Consider the following 22,868-nt stretch of genomic DNA (forward strand, 5'->3'; position numbering starts at 1 on the left):
GGTATAAAATTGTGTAAACCTCACTGGATCTGAGTAAAAACATCTTAAAGCAAACTTTTACAAAACTAGAAATTTTGCAATATAGCATAATCTAAGATTGTGCGAACCATAGTACGTCTAACAGCCATAAAATGTTCCACCTCATTTGCAGTCGTGCTTGTAATTACAAGCATATTTTATTAAATTAATAACTAGCGCTGTAAATATCAATTTTGATGTACTACGCATATCATATGAAAGACCAGAACTCAAATTTAAAACCAAGCTCTTTAATGAATATCTAAGTATGTACATAATTTATCGGATAAGATTAAATAAACAAACCAAACTCGCCTTCCTTGGAGACGCAGTGACAAAGCGTGAACCGACAAAAGAATATTACCGCTGATAAAAATTACTTAAATAAAACCAAGCCAGTCAAAAGCCTCTACAAGTGAAAACTATAACCTTTAGGACTTACATGAAAATAAAATGACGCAACTTAACGTCCTATTTGTACTTGAAGAGTGAATGAGGATTGAAAGGGTGCTGATGCCTTAAGAACTTTGCTTTGGGTGCGTAATTATGACGCACTGTAAAACGTCGGCACTAATCTATGATGAAAGCCTCATATTGAAATCTTATGTTATGTGTGAAAAAATAAAAAATATAAGGTTTGTAAAATTGCCGGGCTTATGGCTCGTATAAATTAAGTACAAAGGGTAATTTGAAAATTTATTTTGAAGAAATGAATGACATGTGATGAAATGTTAACATGGTAAATTTAATATGTAATGATTATTTTATTGTATTATATTATTGTATATTTATTGGATTTCTTCAATAAAATGTTATAACATACAAGGAAGGAAGGAAAAAAAAAAGTACAAAAATGAAATCAATTGTGAGCACTGCACTAAATAACAAAAGGAAACGTGTCAATTCAATTTTCACCTGAGGCACTACTCGTATAATTTTTCGTGCCTTTACTGGGGTTGGATATTCATCATCGGTCTTATCTTGAATATATTTATTTAAAACAGGCAAAATGTATTTTTAACACATCCTATGTGGTGAACTACTTAATTAAAGAAGAGCACTTATCTTTCAGCCCAGATGCTATATTCAAAAGAAATCAAAAGTTGAATTACCGTATATATTCAAATATAAACTGATCCAAATATAAACTGAGGTAACATTTTCCCCCCAAAAAAGGAGGAAAAAAGGTTGACTTGAATATAAACTGAGGTTAGAAATTTTGGTGAGTGTCATTTGTTATCCCCACCAGAACACTTGGCCTCAGTCATACATGCAGAAAACAGAAAAAGACATTTTTCAAATATAAACCCATAAACTAAAAGTACCATTATACACAAATGAAACCCTAATGCTGTATACCAGACTTTGCACACAGTACACCACAAGAGAAACAGAAAGTTTTTCCTGAACAGTGCAAAATAGAATAATTGGAAAAACTGGCAGAGGCTGTTAGTTTCTGGTGGAACTCTTTATGTCACATTTTATAAAATGGAAAGGATAATAGCCACACAGCAGGGGAATTTTAGAAAATTTCAGAATATTTGAGAGCCATTAACAAAATATTGTAATGATTGATTATTATTTTTCCTCTTAAATATGCATGTCCAAGGTAGGGGAGGGGGGAAGGGTATTTTGGTCTGATTATTAAAGTAAGGTGTATGGGAATGGGGATTATTATATGTTTTCTTGAATTTAAAGACAGTTATTGATTAGGGGAGAGGGGGGATAAATTCTGATATGGATTTTAACAGAATATTAAGTATTGTATCTGAGTTTAAAATTGTAAGTTTTTAAAAATTAAAAAAAACAAAGAAAAACAACAGATGTAAATTTTCAAAGTTGACATATTTTAATCAGTAAATTGAAAATAAAAAAAACATTTTCCTACCTTTATCTGGCAATTTTATTTTTCTGGTCACCTTGTTCCATCTGTGCTCTTAACTCTGTTTCTAAGGCCTTCTTATTCATTTACTCTTTCTTTCCTCTCCTTCACTTTTTGCACTACAGCCTCCTTTGGCATTGATTTTCATATTCAGTTTTCTTCCATTTTTCTGCCTCCATCTCAAACCTATCTTTCCAACTCTTCCCCTTCCCGCCGCCCATGTGCCCCATCTCTTCCCCTTCCTGCCGTCCATGTGCCCCATCTCTTCCCCTTCCCGTCGTCCATGTGTCCCATCTCTTCCCCTTCCCGCCTACACCCACAACCTCTTAGCAGGAGACATCAACCTTCATCTTGAGCAAGAAGAAAACCCCAATGTTGCAGACCTATACTCCTTCCTCACATCACTAGGCTTCGCCAAGCCCCCTCTTACCACAACACACAATAAAGGACACCAGCTTGACATGGTCACCTTCCTTTCCAAATCCTCCACTACTCCAAACATAAGTCTCACAAAACAAAATTGGTCTAACACCCCTTGGTCCGACCACCTCCTATGTCATTTTGAACTATCCTGGTTCAAAAAACAACCAGACAGGAAATACACACCTAACCAAACAAAGACGATGACCTGGACAAGAGAAAAAAATCAATCCTGTAGATTTCTGGTCCCACTACACCCTCATTTCCAACTCCGACCCCAACCCCAACTTCCACCTTGACTGGAAACACTTCAGCGACCAAGTCCTTAATACCATCGCCCCCCCAAGACTCCGCAAAAAAAACCCTCGGCCCTCAAACAAATGGTTTGATGCGGATCTCTTAGCCATAAAACGCGAAGTAAGGAAACTAGAACGAACATGGCGCAAATCAGGGACCGACAACGACAGACTTAACTGGCAAAAAAAAGTCAGCGAATACAAAAAATTGATAGTCGAAAAACGCAGTAAATATTACTCCCAACTCATCAACACCCCTTCTCTAAACAGTAAAGCACTTTTTAGATTAGTCAACTCCCTTCTAGACACCGATTCTCACAAACGCTCTAGCTCAGAACTCCCGCCCCCCGCAATAATCCTAGCTGACCACTTTGCCAACAAAATCCAAACCTTAAAATCGTCACTTACAACTCCCAACACTGAGACAATATTCAACCTTCCAGCAGTAGACACAACAGGTTCAAGGGCCGACATGACCTGGAGCTCATTCGAAAGCCCAGACTGGAACCTTTTTCTCAAACTCTTCTCAAAATACGCCAACTCCAACTGCCTATTAGACAACTGCCCACCCACCATTATTAAATCCGCCCCCCCAATTCAAAGCCGAACTCTTCAATTGGGTCTCACTATGCCTGTCCACTGGTCTCTTCCCGACTGAACTCGGCCACATTCTCGTATCCCCCCGCCTCAAAAACAACAAAGAACCCATCTCCTCCGCCACCAACTATAGACCCATCGCCAACATACCACTCTTCCAAAAACTCATGGAAGGCCTCATTAACCATGACCTCATGAACTACCTAGAAAAGCTCAACATCCTTCACGATTCCCAATCCGGCTTCCGCTCAAACCACAGCACAGAAACGGTCTTAGCTGCTCTAACCAATTACCTCCTCCAATTATTCTCACTGGGCAAAAGCGCCCTAGTACTCCAATTCGACCTAAGCAGCGCTTTCGATCTGGTCGACCACGATATCATGCTCCGCTGCCTTGACTCCATCGGCATTTCTGGCCAAGTACTACACTGGTTCTCAAGCTTCCTAACTAACCGTACTTATCAGGTCCACAGCAACGGAACCTTCTCCCATCAATGGCGCAATTCCTGCGGAGTCCCACAAGGCTCCCCACTATCCCCCTCCCTCTTTAACATCTACTTGGCACCTCTAGCACGGACACTAGCCGACTTAAACCTTAAATCATTCATTTACGCCGATGACATCACCATTATCATCCCCCTAACTTCATTCACCCAACAGACGGAACAACTCACATCCTCCATCCTCACCAAGTTAGAACTATGGACCTCACAATTTAAATTAAAATTGAACACTGAAAAAAACAAAATCTTCCTGGCAAGCCCTACCCATAAAATAACAAACACTTCCATGAAACTGAACGGCCTAGATTATCCTATCAACCCCACCATAAAAATACTCGGAGTCATCCTAGATAGATGCTTGACCTTCGAAGACCATACCAGTGCCCAGGTCAAAAAATGCTTCTGCACCCTCTGGAAACTTCGCACCATCAAACACCACTTCGACCACCTCTCCTTCCGTTTACTGGTCCAATCATTAATCTTAAGCATACTGGACTACTGTAATATCATATACCTGGGAGCCTATAAAAAACACCATCAAACGGTTAAGAATAGTACAAAATGCCGCCGTCCGCCTCATCTTCGGCCTCAAAAAATACGACCACGTTAGCCCCTATTACGCTAAACTCCACTGGCTGCCGGTGGAGGCAAGAATCATCTTTAAATTCGCTTGCCTCTGCTTCAAAACCTTAGCAGGCTCTTCACCAATCTACCTATCTGAGCACCTTGAAATTGCTGGCCCCTCTCGTACTCGAAATACCTACCTGTTCTCCTTTCCCTCCCTGAAGGGCTGCCTCTACAAAAAATTCATTGACCGATCCCTAGCATTCCAAGCGGGCAAATGGAACAAATGCCTCTCTACTCTCATCTCCAATTCCCCCCACTATCAAACATTCAGGAAGTTAACTAAAACCTACCTTTTTGACAAATTCCTCTGATTTATCCTCCCTCCTCCTCCCTTCTGACCTCTCCCCCCCTAGACCCTTACCACCTCATGTAACACTGCTATTTGTAACACCGCTGTATCTAACTTATAGCAAATGTAACTACTCCGAACATATAACCTAGCTGCTAAAATAACTTCACTGTATATTTATTGTCTAAAATGTACAGGTAACTTGACCGAATATGCATCGTCTAAAATGTAAATGTAACATTAACGAAATTGTAACTTCGCTGTAAATGTACAGTCTCTTCATCTGTTAACCGCATAGAACTTCCATGGTAATGCGGTATACAAGAATAAAGTTATTATTATTATTACAATGTGCCCCATCTCTTCCCCTTCCCGCCGTCCATGTGCCGATCTCTTCCCCTTCCCGCCGTCCATGTGCCCCATCCCTTCCCCTTCTTGCCGTCCATGTGCCCCATCTCTTCCCCTTCCCGCCGTCCATGTGCCCCATCTCTTCCCCTTCCCGCCGTCCATGTGCACCATCTCTTCCCCTTCCCGCCGTCCATGTGCACCATCTCTTCCCCTTCCCACCGCCCATGTGCCCCATCCCTTCCCCTTCCCGCCGTCCATGTGCCCCATCCCTTCCCCTTCCCGCTGTCCATGTGCCCCATCTCTTCCCCTTCCCGCCATCCATGTGCCACCAACTCTTTCCTCTTGCTGCCCACGGCCTCCTCTGCACCGTTCCTTTGCTGCAGTCCACTCAAGCAGAAACAGGAAGTTGCTTCAGAGGGGGCAGCAAAAGAAAAGTACAAAGGCCGCCACCATCTTAGGTACTCCTATCTTCCACTACCTGACCCAGACCAACATCACACTTACAATCCCGATGTTCCGGACGCTGATGCTCTGCGCCAGGCTGAAGGGCCTTGAGCATCTGCACATGCTGAAGGCTTAATGGACTCCCTTTGAGAATCCCGGAGAGGGCGGGAACCAGGAGGCCTTGAGCATGCACAGATGCTCAAGCCCTTCAGCCCAACACAGAGCATCGGCGTCAGTATCTGGAGCATCGGGACTAAGTGCGATGTTGGTCTGGGGCAGTGGTGAGCGGGTAGTGAAGGATAGGGGTGCTGGTCAAAGAGTGTGGGGGGGAATAGGAGTTCCAGTCATCGGGGGAGGGGCGCAACAGGAGTGCTAGTCATCGGGGGGAGGGAGGAGAAAGCAACGGTTATCAGTGGGGATAGCAGTGCTGGTCATCGGGAGGGGGTGTAGGATAGGAGTGCCGGGCATCTGGAGGGGTGGAAAACAGCATAGCATTGGTCACTGGGTGGGGAGGGCCGTGAAAAAAGCACCATCATCCAGAGGAGGCTCAAATATAAACTGGCCAAAAAATCTCAGCTTATATTCAAATCTATACAGTACCATTGAATGGATTAAGTGGTACTAAAATTTATAAGTGCTTAAACATAATAGTGGATGCTACTGTAATCAAAAGATTCCCCAAATAAAAAAATAAAATTCACATAGTCCTAATCAGACTATAAGAAATAGAATCAAGGAAAGCAGAAGTGCAGTTATACCTGCCAATGAGATTCAACAAAGAGAGAAAATCTTGTGAGGTGCCCGGCCTACCTTTGGCTGTGTGTAAGAGTTTAAGTTTTTAAGAAAGGTAATGGAATCCAGTTGACATAAAAATTTCCCACATACCATATATACTGTATAATATAAACTGAGATTTTGGAGCCAAAAAGTAGCCCAAAAATGGGGGTCTCGGTTTATATTTGGGTCAGTGCTGACCCGCTCCCCTCCCCAACCTGTTTGCAGGCCTCTGTTAGGCCTGCCATGAGACCTGGCGGTCCAGCGGTAGCCGGAACAGGAAGGATTCCTCCCTCCTCCTGTCCCAGCCCAATTCTAATTATTATTATCTTTATCCCACCTCCCCTGCGTAGCCCAATAACTGTTCTCAGATTAGCATAAACAAAATTTTATTCATTTAGATTTTTCTGTTTCTGAAGCCCTAAACTTACCTCTGCGCACTGGACTTTAGCAATGTAACCATTGTTCTGTAGTTCCATCCAGTTGGCCTCATACAATTTTGGTCCTATCAAGAAGTTCAAATCGACAATTTTGTCATCTTCTCGGACGAGGGTAGCAGTCAGCCCCACTTTACAGTGCGCCTGAACTATGGTGAGCACGCGGCGGAACATCTTGGCTGGAAAGACAAGTCATATTTTCTAGAATTTAATTTCCAAACCTATGCCCTCCATACAAACACCCACAATTTTCTAAAATAAAAATATCGTTCACTAAGATTTAAGGCACTCATATCTGAGCACATAAAAAAACAACAAATCTAGTTTGTCACAAAGTAGATGACAGAAAAAAAAAAGACAAAAATCATCCATTCTGTGTACTCAGTTATTCTTGTGTATTCTCTGAAGGGTTATTTCCCAGCTGAAAGCCAAAAAGCAGGATCATCTCCAGAATAATCACTTCTTATTCAAAATAATCACTTCTTATTTCTCCTGTACACCACTCTCCTGAGTAGCTGAGCATGCAGAATCCCCTTTTCCACTCACATCAGTACCCTTCTACTTATACCACAGGACCCCACAATCTAAACAGCCACCAACACCAGTGGAGCTGTTACCTGAACATTCAGCCTCTTAGGAACCTGTGGCATTTCTGGATAGCTTCCAACAGCTGCAGCATGAAACAATTATCTAGTCAACATAAGGTGCCTGCCAAAAAGATCCAGCTGCATGGTTGCCTGCTTTCCCCCTATCCAGTATCTCTATCTCTCCCACCCCCTCCACACCATCCCTTGTGTCCAACTTCTCTCCCTTTCTTCCCTAAATCCCACAGTCCACCATCTCTCTCCTTCTCCTCTGTTTTTAGACCCATTATTTATTCCCCCCCTCCCTTCGGTATATGCACGTCTCTTTGAACCCCCTTCCCTCCCCCAAAAGCCTGCATGTTCCCCCTTTCTTTGCAGCATCCTCCAACTTCCCCCCTAGCCTCCCACTCTTACCTTCAGATTACCGCAGCCTGCAGAGAGGATCGCCGGTGCTGTAGCGATCCTTGCAGGCTGCCATCGGCCTCCGCAGCACATTCCCTCTGCCATGGTCCCGCCCCTCCTCTGATGTCAGGAGCAGGATCGCAGCAGAGGGAACATGCTGCTGAGGACGGCAGCAGCCTGCAAGGATCGCTACAGCACCGGTGATCCTCTCTGCAGGCTGCGGTAATCTGAAGGTAAGGGCGGGAGGCCAGGAGGGAAGCCAGAGAATGCTGCATAGAGCACCTAAGCACTGCAGTACTTCCCAACTGACCATCCCCCCTCACCCCTCTAACGCAGGAGTGGCAGCGGCAGTGGATAGCCAGCAAGAGGCAGCACTGCTGCTTCTGCTTTAGGAGACCTGAAGGCATGGGGGGGAGGGTTGGTGACCGAATTGGTGAGGCCAATTTTTTTAGAAAACTCAAACGATTCAAATTGATTCACCTGAAGTGAATCGATGAATCGATTCAAATTGGAAATCGGTCAGCACTACTCCACAATGGTAAAGTGATATCAACCTGAAACTAATTAAAGAAGACAATTCCAAAGATTGTCAAACAAACAAATTATTCAACAAATTATTCCTGAGTCTGTTCAGGAAAAACAGAATAGAGGAGGCTGAAGGGGACAATCATGTGCGAGGACCACACATGTTCAGAACTTTAGTTCCAAGCCAGCATCATCAGATGTCACCCACTTGTGGACCTGATTCAATCCTACTTGTCAATATAGAATTTATTATTTACTAGTCTTGAAGCCCATTACATTAACGGGTGCTAGAATAGATGTCTGTCTTTCTTTCTGTCTGTCTCTCTGGCCCTGTCTGTCATTTTTTCTCTCTGCCTCAGCACTGTGAGGTATTAGAGAATGACACGGTGACAGAATCCGTCACTGCCACCGTCCCCACACATAACCGTGGGAAACCATCCCATGCCATTCTTTAGTGTTTATCTCAATCTCAGTCCTTTTATACCAACACTCTTCAATGCAAGGCTTGAGGGTCAGTGGTTGTGTCCATTCATACTCTTTGATTCTTCCCTCTCTCCTGAAAGAATGCACATGGTTTATTGCGGTTATCCGCAGAGATGGGGACAAATTCTGTCACCGTGTCATTCTCTAGAACCTTACAGTGCTGAGGCAGCAGCCTCAACCACATCAAATTTGGTACCTTTCCATTACATTTTCAGAGAATAGTTTTGCCCCCAGTTATCCAGTCACTGGTCTGTTTTTCTTCCCCCAACCTAACTAAAGCAAATTAGCTCTGACATTCCTGCATCTGAGGCATATGACTCCTGCCATTGAAAGGCTATGTTTCAAGAAACAGATTGATCTGACAAAAGTTAACACCAGCCTTTTTGTGAGGGGGGGGGTTGGGAGGGAGGTGATCACTTGGGTAACCAAGTCTACTTCTACCTTTGTAGTTACCCTGGAAGACTGTTTATAAGCATCTTAAATAAACTAAAACCCACAGGCAAAGCCAGCATCTCTCTCTGTTAACAGGCCACTTCGGTGTCTTTGTAGAGCGCTAGGAAGCCTCTGTAGCCCTTCAAAATACCGCTGTCAATAATTTGAAGGTGGGCTGTCCAGGACCTCCACAGGGCTCCCTCACGGCAGGGGAAGTGCCTCCGGGTGGAGTATTTGGCCTAACGTGCCTTACTGTCACTCCATACTTGAGCGCGATGCCCTGCAGCGTAACGCTGTCGCCCACCCGGTGCTCCACGTAGCTCTCGGCCAGAGGCGCCATCACGCTAGCCGTACTGCCGTAGGAGCGTGTCTTATTGCGGGCCAGGCTCTGGGAGAGCCCGCGCAGACCTCCATCAAGGAAAAACAGCGCTACCGGCTGAAGTTTATTTTAAAGTTTAAAGCCGCTGTGGCAGCTCCTCGCACTATCGCTGCCTGCATCGGAAGCCTTCTCTGATGCAGGTATGGCTCATGAGAGGAGCCGCCGCAGCGGCTTTAAACTTTAAAATAAACTTTGGCCAGTAGTGCTGTTTTTCCTTGATGGAGGTCTGCGCAAGCAGGGAGGCGAGCCCTTCTCAAGGGGGCGAGTCAGGCTGCTGAGGAGCTTCGGAGGCTGCTGCTGTTAGCCCCACAGAGACGGAGCGGCCATGCCAGCGCCGCTCTCCCTCTCAGCGGGCCGGGCCAGAAAAGGAGGAGGAGAGTTACGGTTAGATGCAGTCCGTCTGTTGTATGGTGACATATAAGCGCGCATGCGCACTCTTGTGGCCACATCGCGACGGATCAGGGAACACGGCTTTAGAGTGCGCATGCGCGCTTACCATTTTATTATTATAGATAGGATGCCAAAGAGGGGAGAACTCCCACTCAAGCAAGAATGAGTGTGGAGCTTCTAAGATATTCCAGGTGACATTTAGTTATCAGCCAGCAAAACCTTTAAATGTCAACCTGTTGGAGATGTGTTATAAAATAGTTATATTTGGGAAGTAGAAATATAAATCAAACAGTCCAAACTGACCTGATCTAGTAAGCATCACTTAAACACTGTTGGCACCACATAGTTTAATACAAATGCAGAAAAAAATCATTCACATGTGAATCCACATTGTTTCAATTTCTTACACATAATTTGGGCATGATCTTTCATTCATAAGTTTCCTTTCCCAACTAGTTGTTCTGCTCTACTCCTGTAAAGTGCATTCCAAAAATCCCTTGAGGAAAAAAATATGCTGCATCGAGAACAAAATTCAAACTTAAGAACAGTTTGTTACGTTATTGTGGGTTTAAACACACTGCAGCATTGTCAAAAAAAAAAACCCCAAACAAAATACTTACCAGGTATGGTGTGCACCTCATCAAGAATCATTAGCCCCCACTCTTGACTTTTGAGCCACTCCATAACTCTCTCTGCTTCCCACGACCTTTTAGTTGTGTGACCCAGCATGGAGTATGTGCTAATAGCAACTGAACATCCAATTGGCTTGTCCTTAGCATCGGACGTGAAGCGACAGATCTGACTGTCATCTATGGTTGACCACATTTTAAACTGGGCTTTCCACTGCTCCACTGAAACAGCAGAATTACCCAGTACCAGGCATCGCTTCCGTACTGTACAGGCAGCTGTAACGCCCACTAAAGACTTCCCAGCACCTAGATGGGGAAGTGGAGGGAAACAACATAAGACATCACCTAGGTTCAAGATAAGAGAAATGCATATGCAACCTCACATCAAATACAGGATTTTAGCAGGTTACTATGGGAGCAGGCTGCATTTCTCTTTGAGCTACTTGCATTAGCAGAAGTAGCATGGTTCAACTGACCAAAAGAACAGTACCAGAACTGTCTAAGCCAGGGGTGGGCAACTCCAGTCCTTGAGGGCCAGAATCTAGTCGGGTTTTCAGAATTTCCCCAATGAATATGCATGCACTGCTTTCAATGCATATTCATTGGGGAAATCCTGAAAACCCGACTGGATTCCGGCCGAGGACTGGAGTTGCCCACCCCTGCTCTAAGCAGTGGTATATGGACACTATCACCTGACACTTCTCACATATTCAAGCTAAATGTATTCAAATTATGGGTGTGGAAAACTTGTGGGAAATGGGGGGGGGGGGGGCATGCCAGCACACATCTGCGCCTGCTTGCATACGAGTCTCATTAAAACTTCTTACACAACATTTTTATGGGGCTCATATTTCGGCACAGAAGAGCAGAGTTTTCATCACCTTAAATCTGCCATATCATCATGTGATAAACCTCAACACTGCAGACATTTCATCACGTATTCAAACTAAATGGTGGTGGAGCACGTCAGTAACTGCAGCTTCTTTGTGTGCAGGTCCAAAGAAAACCAGAAATGCCAGCTCACACTGGTACCTGTCCTTTTGCATTGAAATAGATAATGAAGCCCTGATTTTCTTTGCTGTTTTACCTGAGATCTCCAAGATGATTCCTCATTTCCTTCTCATCCTGCCAGTGAGAGACACCCGAGAAAATTAAAGAGTCAACGTTCTGCTGTGGATTAGGAACTGGTTACTGGACAGAAAACAGAGGACAGGGTTAAATGTCCATTTTTCTCCATGAAGGAGGGTAAATAGTGGAGTGTCAGAGGGATCAGTACTGGGACTGGTGCGATGTAACATTTATAAATGATCTGGAAATTGGAACAAATGAGGTAATTAAATTTGTAGATGATGCAAAACTATTCAAACTTGTCAAAACACATGAGGACTGCGAAAAATTGAAGGAAGACTTTAGGAAATTGAGAGACTGGCATCCAAATGGCAGATGAAATTTAACGTGGTTAAATGCAAAGAAGAATCCAAATCATAGTTACCTTAAGCTAGAGTCCCATCTTAGGAGTCAGCACCCAAGAAAAAGAAGATCTGGGTATCATTGTAGACACTACGCTGAAATCTTCTGCCCAGTGTATGGCTGTGGCAAAAAAAAAAAGCAAACAGGACGCTAGGAATTATTAGGAAAGGGATCGTAAACAAGACCAAGAATATTATAATGCCTCTGGAGCACTCCATGGTATGTCCTCTCACTGAGAAATTGCACATAGTTCTGGTCACCTTAGCGACATTAGAAAAGGTTCAAAGAAGAGTGACCTAAATGATAAAGGGGTTGGAACGCTCCTCTCATATAAGGAAAGGCTAAAGAGGTAGGGGCTCTTCAGTTTGGAAAAGAGATGGTTCAGGGGGGATATGATTGAGGTCTACCAATTCCTGAGTGATGTAGAACAGGTAAGAGTGAATTTTCAAAAAGTACAAAAACCAGGGGACACTCAGTGAAATGATATGGAAATGCTTTTAAAACAAATAGGAGGAAATACTTTGCCAAAGGACTTTGCCAAAGGATGTGGTAAAAGTGATTAACGTAGTTGGTTTTTAAAAAAGGTTTGGGCAAGTTCCTGGAGGAAAAGTCCACAGTCTGTTATTGAGAGAGACATGGGGATGCACAAAAAGGAGAAAGAAAATCCAACGTAGTCTGCAGTAAACAACAGCAACCAGAAAACAACAAACAGACTGCAGACAATGTACAAGATGCAGGCGTTGTTTATTAGTAAATGCAGTAACATATACAACCTTATAGCCAACCAAGGGACCCGACACGGTCCGTGTTTCGGATGACACGCCTTCCTCAGGGGTCTATGGTGGTTAAGCTGGTAGATCTCTATTTCAGCCTGTAGCTTACTGTGGAGTAACCTTTTTTACCATTGTGTAAGACTTGCTTGACCCCATTTGATCGTGATTGGCGTGTGTTTGCTTTATACCTTAACCACCATGGACCCCTGAGGAAGGCGTGTCATCCGAAACACGGACCGTGTCGGGTCCCTTGGTTGGCTATAAGGTTGTATATGTTACTGCATTTACTAATAAACAACGCCTGCATCTTGTACATTGTCTGCAGTCTGTTTGTTGTTTTCGAGAGACATGGGGATGCCACTGCTTGCCCTGGATCGGTAGCAAGAAATGTTGCTACAATTTGGGTTTCTGCCAGGTACCGTGACCTGGATTGGTCACTATTGGAAACAGAAAACTGGGCTAGAAGGACCATTGGTCTGATCCAGTATGGCTATTCTTATGTTCTTTACTGCTGTATTTTGACCTTTCTTCATCTTTGTGCACAAATTTTCCAAGCATATTCATTGTGCAGTATGCGATAAGTGCTACTTTTTTTTTTTTTTTTTTAATTATTTTATTTTAGAATTCAACATAATATTCAAGCAAACAGTTGAAAAATAAATCAGAAAGAGAATTACTGTATATACTCGAATAGAAAACCGAGATTTTTGGCACAAAAATGGGGGTCTCAATTTATATTTGAGACATTACTCGACCGATGGCGCAGCTGCCCCCCATTCAATTCCCGATGACCATCAGGGCTGTAAACTTCAATAGAACGATCCCCACCCACTCTCCCTGATGAATACATGTCACCCCCCATGATGAATCTCAAAGCCGCTGTCTTCTGTGCACACAGACTCCTGCCGCCTCCAAAACCCTCCTCCATGCATGTCCCACTCCCCGACATTGCGCTTATTGGAAATTTGCTCCCGCCATCAATGTTGTATTCTGATACGGAGCCTGCCTGCTCCTGCCTTCTCTGAGAATCTCTGAGGGATGGGAGCTGGCAGGTTTTAAGCATGCGCAGAAGCTCAAAGCTCCGCACCGGATCAGAAAACAGGATTGACGGTGGAAGCAGGTTTCCAGTACTAATGGTAGCGCAATGTCAGGGTGTGGGGCGTGCATGGAGGGTGGCTGCTGGGGTTTGTGTGCATGGAGGATAGCAGCTTCTCCTCTGACTCAACTTTCTATTTCCACCTGGAGGAAAAGCGTTGGGGCTGCCGCGCAAGGGGCCCTCAGAGCGCCACAAAAGTGAGGGGGCGAGGGAGATGGCCTGACAAGGGGAAGAGGTTGAGTGGCGCTTCAGGCTTACTGAGTTGAGAAAAGTGGGGGGGGGGGGCAGATGCTGGATGGAAGTGGAGAGAGGGGGGAGCAGACACTGGATGAAAGTGGGGAGGACAGAGAGAGGGGAGCAAAACACTGAATGGAAGTGGAAGGACAGAGAGAGGGGAGCAAAACGCTGAATGGAAGTGGGAGGACAGAGAGAGGGGAGCAAAACACTGAATGGAAGTGGGAGGACAGAAAGAGGGGGAGCAGAAGCTGGATGGAAGTGGGGAGGAGCAGACGCTGGATAGAAGTGGAGAGGAGAGAGAGAGAGAACACATACTGGATGGAAGTTTCAAGTTTTATTATTTTTAATATACCGACCATCAACTAGTATCTAGCCGGTTTACAATGCTATGATAAAATAAAGAATTAAAATAATACTTATAAAAGGGGGGAGGTAAATATTGAAGACGTTGTACAATAACAAACATGCGAGTGGGGCTTGAAGAAGAAAAGGGGCGCTAAAGTTACATTGTTAGGAGAGAAGAAGAAAAAAAAATAATTTTGAGTTAAAGAGAAAAGAGAGGGAGAGGGATAAAACATTAGGGATAGGGTCGCTTCTTAAAAGCGGTTGGCAGGCTTAGTGATGAGAGGTTCAGGAGCTGTGGAATGCATCTTGAAATAAGAACATTTTTAGTTTAGTCTTGACTTTATCAAGAAGATTTTTGTGACGGAGTTGGGATGGCAGGGCATTCCATAAAGTTGGGGCGACTACAGAGAAATTGGATTTCCTGGTGTAATAGAATTCCTTAATAGAAGGAACAGATAAGTAGGTTCTGATCTGCTGATCTCGAAGTCCGAGAGGGGCAGAAAGGGTGGTAGACGCGAAAGTTTGATTTTAAAGACCAGCATAAGTGTTTTATAGATAATGCGGTGTGTGATAGGTAGCCAGTGGGCTTCTTTCAGAAGGGGGGTAACATGATCAAATTTCCCTAACTTATGTATGAGTTTTACTGCCGTGTTTTGAATGAGCTGTAGACGACGTATAAAGCTGTAGATGTCGTCTAAAGAACAAAAAGGGCACAGGCTGGATTGGGGGAAGAGGACAGAGTTAGTGAGTTTTCAAGTTTTATTTCACATTTGATGAATCGCCTATTTCAGAAATTCTAGGCGATGTACATAATATAATAAAGAAACTTTAACCAAATTACAATAAAATCAATTATGACTGACATGAGAGATAGGGAAGGAGGGTAAAGTTACAATGGGGAAGAGGAAAAAAAAACAAAAAAATCAGGGAAAAACGAAAGGTAGGGTAAAAATTTTTCAAAGCATTTCTTGCATATTTGTTTGAGCCAAATCAACAATTTAGAAGATTAAAAATTAGTTAAAGACGTCCATAAGTTTAGTTATAGATCAAAGGCGTCCTTAAATAAATAAGATTTTAAAAGCTTCTTGAATACTAGGATATCACTTTCTATTCTAATATAATGGGGAAGGGAATTCCACCATTGTGGACCTGCAACAGTAAACATGTCAGCTCTTCTCGTTCCAATGATTTTTAAAGAAGGCACAGTTAATAAATTTTGATTAGATGAGCGCAAAGATCTTTGAGGTTTGTATGGGATAAGTGATTTTAAAATAAATTGTGGTTCACTAAATGTGAGGGACTTGAAGATTAGGAACATCAGTTTGTAGAGGATCCTATGGTTAACTGGTAACCAATGCGCGTCTATTAATAATGGGGAGACGTGATCAAATTTTTTTGCGTTATAGATTAATTTTATGGCCGTGTTCTGAATGATTTGGAGTCTTCTTTTTTCTTTTTGGCTGATATTTAAAAATAGGGCATTACAGTAGTCGATTTTGGCTATGATGAATGAATGGATTAAAATCTTTAAAGAGGAGGGATAGAGAAATTTAGAAATGGATCTTATCTGTCGAAGTTTGAAGAAACATTGTTTAACAATGGAGGAGATGTGTTCGTGATAAGATAAATTATTATCAAATAGTACTCCGAGAATTTTAACTATGGGTTCCGTGCTGATAGGTATATTATTAATGAGATAACTGAAAGGGGTGAGAGAAAGAAGTGGCAAGCTGTAGGTAGACACAAGGAAAAGAAAGAAATTGAGGACTGGATAGTAAGAAAGAATTTAATCTAGAAAGAGGAAGAAAATAAATTGAGAAGGAAGACCTGAAAAGTAAAGGGAAGGATGATCTTGTTGCCTATTCTCTTAATTAAAAACATAAGAATTGCCATACTGGGACAGACTGAAGGTCTATCAAGCCAATCAAGCAGTAGCCAATCCAGGTCACAATTATCTGGGAAGATACCAAAAAAATAAAACATATTTTTGCTGCTTAGCCTAGAAAAAAAGTTTTTGTAGACCGGTTCACCAGGATCACCCAAATTTCTAATCTCGGTTTATACTTGAGTTGTCCTTTATTCCTCCTTTTTTGGGGGAGGGAGGAAGTAACCTCAGTTTAAATTCGGATTGGTATATATTCGAGTATATTTGGTACAGGGAAACCTCTTAATACAGGAAATAAATCTTCATTAATCCACAACACTGCTGGAGTCAAGCAGCAAACATACGAGAAAAAGGAAAAAAAATACCCCAATTACAAAGCAGATGAATCCTATACAGTGACAGCCAGATTACATGTTTACCAAATGGAACTACCATTGCAGTTGGACCTCTGCCTCAAGACAGCAAAAATTGCAACTTGCTATTTTAATGAAAATATCTTTGCTCAATTTGCTGCACAAGTCTTCTGTGCATATAATTTTGAGTACATTTAGCTTTTTATACATGATAAAGTGTCGGGAAATAAAAACACCGTTCTGCTAATATGAACCTTATGAAAAATTTATGTGTAAGTTTTAGCAAGGTTCATATTTAGGCACAATAGAACAGGCACGGATATGTGCTAGCAAGCTCCCTTCACTGCAGTTTTTTGCACATTAATTTGAATATACACTTCCCCCTCCAAAACCGTGGTTTCAGCATCCATGGATTCGGTTATTCGCGATTTTAAAACAAAAACAACATTTTAATTTTTCAGACTGTTTTAAGCCCTGTAAGCCCCCCCCCCCCCTTAAGCCTTACCTGGTGGTCTAGCGGGTTTTCGGGGCAAGAGCGATCTTCCCACGCTCCTGCCCCGTGCAGATTGCTCAAAGGAAATGGCTTGAGACACTACGGGAGCTCAAGGCAGCCATTTCCTGTGAGCGATCTGCATGGGGCAAGAGCGTGGGAAGATCGCTCCTGCCCCGAAAACCCGCTAGACCACCAGGTAAGGCTTAAGGGGGGGCTTACAGGGCTTAAAATAGCCAGGGGGAAGTGGGGGTTAGGGGCAGAACCGTCCTGAATATTATTAACAGTTTTTTTAATATTTGCGGGCCGGCTCTGCCCCTAACCCCCGTAGATACGGAGGGAGTAGTGTAAAGCATTTAGCTTGAATATATGATAAAGTGTCACAAACTCTCAGCAGCACTTCACAGTTCTAGGTGGCCAGAAAACTGGCATGTCACCAATTAGGCAGTTCCAGTTCTCCCATCATCTAAACCAGGCTTGTTCAACCAGGCCAGAATCCAGCCCACCACGTGCTTTTTTTCTGGCCTTTGGAAGCTTAGCAATTCTTGCAGAACTTACTGTGAGATTCCTGCTTCCTCACTACGACTCAGCTCTCTGTAAGACTGAACCATGGGCTGCTGAAAGCTCTGATTGGTATTGTGGTTTCAAGTCTCATCAGAACTTCTGGCACCATGCTGCTCAAACTTGAAAAGAGCCAGCAGGTGAGGGGGTGGTACCCAAGAGAGACCGGGTGAAGGTTGAGGTGTACATGAGAAACAGCAAGAGAGGCTGGGGAGGGGGACAATGCAATGCCATGTTTTGCCACTATTTGATGAAACATGCAGCAAAATATGATGGTGCTCGTTTTGGCCCTCCAATTATTACAAAATATAAAATGTAGCCCCCAATAGAAAAAGCTTGATCTAAACAAATCACCAAATGAAGAGAGTAGTCTAAAATCATTTTTTCAGTATCCTAATTTGTGTGCAACTGTGCTTAACTGCTAAACATACACTACCACTCGTTAATGATTTTTTCCACAGCTATAAAATTTTAAAAAAATACAATTTGGGAAGTATTTGAGCAAATTAGACCAGTGACCTACCGCATGGGAGCACAATAACACCAGATCTAGCACGACCATTGCCAAACATCTTCCTAAGACTCTTTTCTTGGTAAGGCCGAAGGACAGCAGTTGGCTTGAGATCAATATTAATATCTGGATTGACGGAGTCATTCCTGAAATCGTACTCTGCTAGCAAAGGGTATTCCAGGTGAATACATCGCTTCTGAAGGTCTTCAATCATTTCCTAAAGTAAATACAGATCTCTAATGAGCCCAGAAAGAAAATCTAGCTAGCTCTTTCCGTTCATATGACAAATATGAATTTAATGAACTGAACTGGGAAGGCACACAGATTACCAGATCAAAAAAAATTCTAATCTCACAGCTTCAGTACCTAACACAGTACACACTCAAAAGGAGGTATTGATGCCCCTGTATAAGACTTTGGTGAGACTTCATTTAGAATATTGTGTACAATTCTGCAGACCGAACCTTCAAAAAGATATAAAAAGGATGGAGTCGGTCCAGAGGAAGGCTACTAAAATGGGGCATGGTCTTCGTCATAAGGCAAATGGGGACAGACTTAAAGATCTCAATATGTATACTTTGGAGGAAAGGTAGGTGAGAGGAGATATGATAAGAGATTTTTAAAGACCTCCATGGTGTAAATGTGCATCATCTGTACTGGGAACAGTGCTATTTAACTTATTTATAAATGATCTGGAAATTGGAAGGACAAGTGAGGTGAATAAATTTGCAGATGACACTAAATTGTTCAAAGCTGTTAAAACGCATGTAGACTGAAAAATTGCAGGCAGACCTTAGGAAATGGGAAGACTGAGCATCCAAGTAGCAGATGAAATTTAATGTGGACAAAGGCAAAGTGATGCACATTGGGAAGAATAACCCAAATCACAGTTACCAGATGCTAGGGTTCACCTTGGGGGTCAACACCCAAGAAAAAGATTTGGGTGTCATTATAGACAGTGCGCTGAAACGTTCCACCCAATGTGTGGTGGCAGCCAAAAAACCAAAGAAGATGCTAGGAATTATTAAAAAAAGAGATGGTTAACAAGACCAAAGAATGCTATAATGCCTCTGTATTGCTCCATGGTGCAACCTCACCTTGAGTACTGTGTTCAATTCTACACTTCCACCTTCCCATTCGTGGTTTCAACACTCACAATTTCACATATTCGCGATTTATTTGGGGGGGAGGAGGGTGTCAAAAGCGCAGAAGACAACGAAAAATGCTTAGGCTATAAGTGGTATATAAATATAATAAATAAATAATTTATATCCTTGGGGTTTGTGTGTGCTACTCAATGTAATTTGCTAAGACTGCAACTTCTTTGTATTAGCGATTCTCCTGTCATCAAAACAACAATGGGAAAAATTTGAAATTAAGTTCTTGCTGTCCACCTGTTTGACTTCAAATGATACAGTCTGCGTTTCTTCCTCCTCCTCTTCATCTTTGTCCATTTGCTCGTAAAACTCAAACAAGTCTGAGGGCACATCACCTTTACTCTGAGCCTCAGGAGCTTGAGATGTGGAGGGCATAAATCCAGCCTCACTTGTCTTTGCAATCTGTAACAGACAGACATTAAGGATGGAATTCATCAGCATCTAAAATTCCTTCAGGATTTGCTCAATAAGGATAAATTGTGCTTACTGTATACAAATATCAGAGCACTTAGCGAGTACACACCCTCATATTCCAGTCTAGCACAGGCCTCTCTCTCGCTTACTCCTTCTCTACTCAGGTAGGGTTCCATTAAAGCTAAACTAGAACTATTGAATTTAATTAATTTCAAGCTTATATTCCCCCAACTTTGACAAAATGTACAAGATGAATTCTGTATATGTTGGAAAAATATTTTTCTTAAGCTGAAAAATTGTCAATTAACTTAAGATTTAAACCCAATCTCTGGCTGAAAACTGACCAACATTACATACTTGAAATCAAATATATATATTGGAAAAAGATAATAAACACACAAAATCCACCCAGTGTGAGAAGTTTATGCAGTTACAGTCCTCGTTTGATTTTCTACATCTTTGCTTATGCCATTTTTTAGATGATGTACTGTTTCTGGGTTTTTAAAATTTCTGTATACATACTTTTGTTAAATAAACATGGGGAAAAAAATTCACCCAGTATGTGTGGATGTATGGTTAATGCTGATGATCACTGATTTAGCTGTGTTGTGCCTGAATTCTGGGGGTTTCAGATACATTTGATTCCTTGTTGGTAGTTTATATAGAAAAACTCAATCAACAGACGGACTTACAGCTGATTTACTGGTGAAAGTCTCTGTGATAAGTTCCGTTTCTTCTCCTTCTGCATTTCTTAGTCGGCAGTCCCTAATAACATGATCCTGAAGAAGCTGCTGGATTACTTCTGGATGAATGCTTTCCACAAAATACCTTCACGAGAAAGAAAAAGCTAGAGGATCCTTTATTACTTCCACTACCGTGTTTCCTCGAAAATAAGCCCTAGCATGATTTTCAGGGTAGGTCTTAATGTAAGCCCAACCCCAAAAATAAGCCCGTCCCCGATACTCCCTGACTCCATCCCTGGATTCGCCGGCAGCAGCATCCCCCCCCCACCCGTGCAGTCAAACCCCGCTGACCCTCCCACCCATCCCCCTGCGCAGCATCTTTCCATCTCTCGCTCCCAGCTGAAGCCCACCGAACCTTCCACCGTGAGACCAACATACCTCCCTCCAAACAGCAGCATTGGCAGCACTTTACACAGGCTGCTGATGTCATCAGCGACACGACACAGGAAAGGCCCTGGCGGGATAAGCAGCCTGTTTAGAATGCTGCCAACACTGCTGTTTGGAGGGAGGGTTAAAAAGATGATGCTCAAGGGTTCTGCTGCAAGGAGGGAGGAATAGAAAGATGCTGTGCAAGGGTTCTGCTGCACGGGGAGGATGGGAGGGAGACATAGAAAGATGCTGCAGAGGGAAGGCACAAGGGGATGGGTGAGGAAATATGCTGTACATGTGGAGGAGAGAAAGGAAAGAGGAAGAATTGGGGTGGAGGAGAAAACATAACATAAGAACATAAGCAGTGCCTCTGCTGGGTCAGACCAGAGGTCCATCATGCCCAGCAGTCCGCTCATGCGGCGGCCCATCAGGTCCAGACCTGTACGTAACCCTCTATCTATACCCTTCTATCCCCTTTTCCTTCAGAAAGTTGTCCAATCCCTTCTTGAACTCCAATACCGTACCCTGTCCTATCATACCCTCTGGAAGCACATTCTAGGTGTCCACCAACCGTTGGGTGAAGAACTTCCTAGCATTGGTTCTGAATATGTCCCCTTTTAATTTTTCCGAATGTCCTCTCGTTCTTGTAGTTTTTGAAAGTTTGAAGAATGCTCCTTCCTACATCTAATGCAAAGTCCCACATAGTCCAGCCTGGGGGAGGATATGGGGGGGGTCTTCTGTAGGACAGGATCTGGGAACAGGTTTAAATTGAAATAGCAAGGTCACACGTTGCAATGCCACAAAGCAGCAGTGGCTGAACTGAGCTCCGTGCAACCCTCTTTCCGTTAATATTGGCTTTTGGAAGAGGCATTCTTAACTATCTTTTACAAAATCAGTGCACTTCTTAAAACTGGGTAATAAGATACCCGATGGCTGCGATATCACTTTGGAAAAGCCAAAGAAAAACAACAGCCAACTGAAACCAAGCTGGCAGATCTCACAGCCCCATCGAATCCCTCCATTAGCTCGGCTTGGACTGCTGAAATTACAGCCAAAGTGACTGCGGTGGTGGAAGTCACATTAGACAAAAAGTTAGAACTAATGTATGATAGGCTGAAGAAGCTCTTGTTCGAATAGACAGACTCAGTTTGAAATTAGATGCAAGCTTACAACGGACTTCTGATCTAGTACTTCTGGTCTACAATGATGGCACAAGCCCAGGAAAATGCTGCAAAACAAGATTCTGGAGTTGGAACAGAAAGTCGACACCCTGGAGAATTGCTCATGCAGGAATAATCCACAACTTACATAGTAACATAGTAAATGATGGCAGATAAAGACTTGAACGGTCCATCCAGTCTGCCCATTAGTTATACCCATCAAAAATACATGATTAAATTAACTTGTCTCTTCTTTGATATTACTGGGTCATAGAAACATGATCCGCAGTAACCATTATCTCTTTCTCTCTCCGAGAGATCCCACGTGCCTGGTATTGTCCTAGGTTCCAAATGCTGAAGTTGCCATTCAAGCTCACTGCAGTCTATCATAAGAACATAAGAAATGCCTCCGCTGGGTCAGACCCGAGGTCCATCGCGCCCAGCAGTCCGCTCACGCGGCGGCCCAACAGGTTCAGGACCTGTGCAGTAAATTTCTATCTATACCCCTCTATCCCCTTTTCCAGCAGGAATTTGTCCAAACCTTTCTTAAACCCCAGTACTGTACTCTGCCCTATAACTTCCTCTGGAATTGTATTCCAGGTGTCCACCACCCGTTGTGTAAAGAAGAACTTCCTAGCATTAGTTTTGAATTTGCCTCCTTTCAACTTTTCCGAATGCCCTCTTGTTTTTTTATTCTCTGAAAGTTTGAAGAATCTGTCCCTCTCTACTCTCTCTATGCCCTTCATGATCTTGTAAGTCTCTATCATATCCCCTCTTAATCTTCTCTTTTCTAGGGAAAAGAGTCCCAGTTTTTCCAATCTCTCAGCATATGAAAGGCTTTCCATC

General features: G+C 43.1%; 1 protein-coding gene across 3 annotated transcripts in view; it reads right to left on the bottom strand.

The window, feature by feature from the left end:
- LOC117360795 (general transcription and DNA repair factor IIH helicase subunit XPB) overlaps window positions 1-22,868 on the bottom strand; it is a 262,217-nt gene that overhangs the window by 37,346 nt on the left and 202,003 nt on the right. For all 3 annotated transcript variants that reach the window (XM_033945177.1, XM_033945180.1, XM_033945178.1), the window contains 5 exons: window positions 20,443-20,578; window positions 19,574-19,738; window positions 18,192-18,396; window positions 10,450-10,764; window positions 6,629-6,813 (listed from right to left, as the gene is read on the bottom strand). In XM_033945177.1, the coding sequence (XP_033801068.1) occupies window positions 6,629-6,813; window positions 10,450-10,764; window positions 18,192-18,396; window positions 19,574-19,738; window positions 20,443-20,578 (1,006 nt within the window). The remainder of the gene's footprint in view (window positions 1-6,628; window positions 6,814-10,449; window positions 10,765-18,191; window positions 18,397-19,573; window positions 19,739-20,442; window positions 20,579-22,868) is intronic.

This window comes from Geotrypetes seraphini, chromosome 5 (genome assembly GCF_902459505.1).
Source record: "Geotrypetes seraphini chromosome 5, aGeoSer1.1, whole genome shotgun sequence".
In the NCBI taxonomy this organism is placed as follows: domain Eukaryota; kingdom Metazoa; phylum Chordata; class Amphibia; order Gymnophiona; family Dermophiidae; genus Geotrypetes; species Geotrypetes seraphini.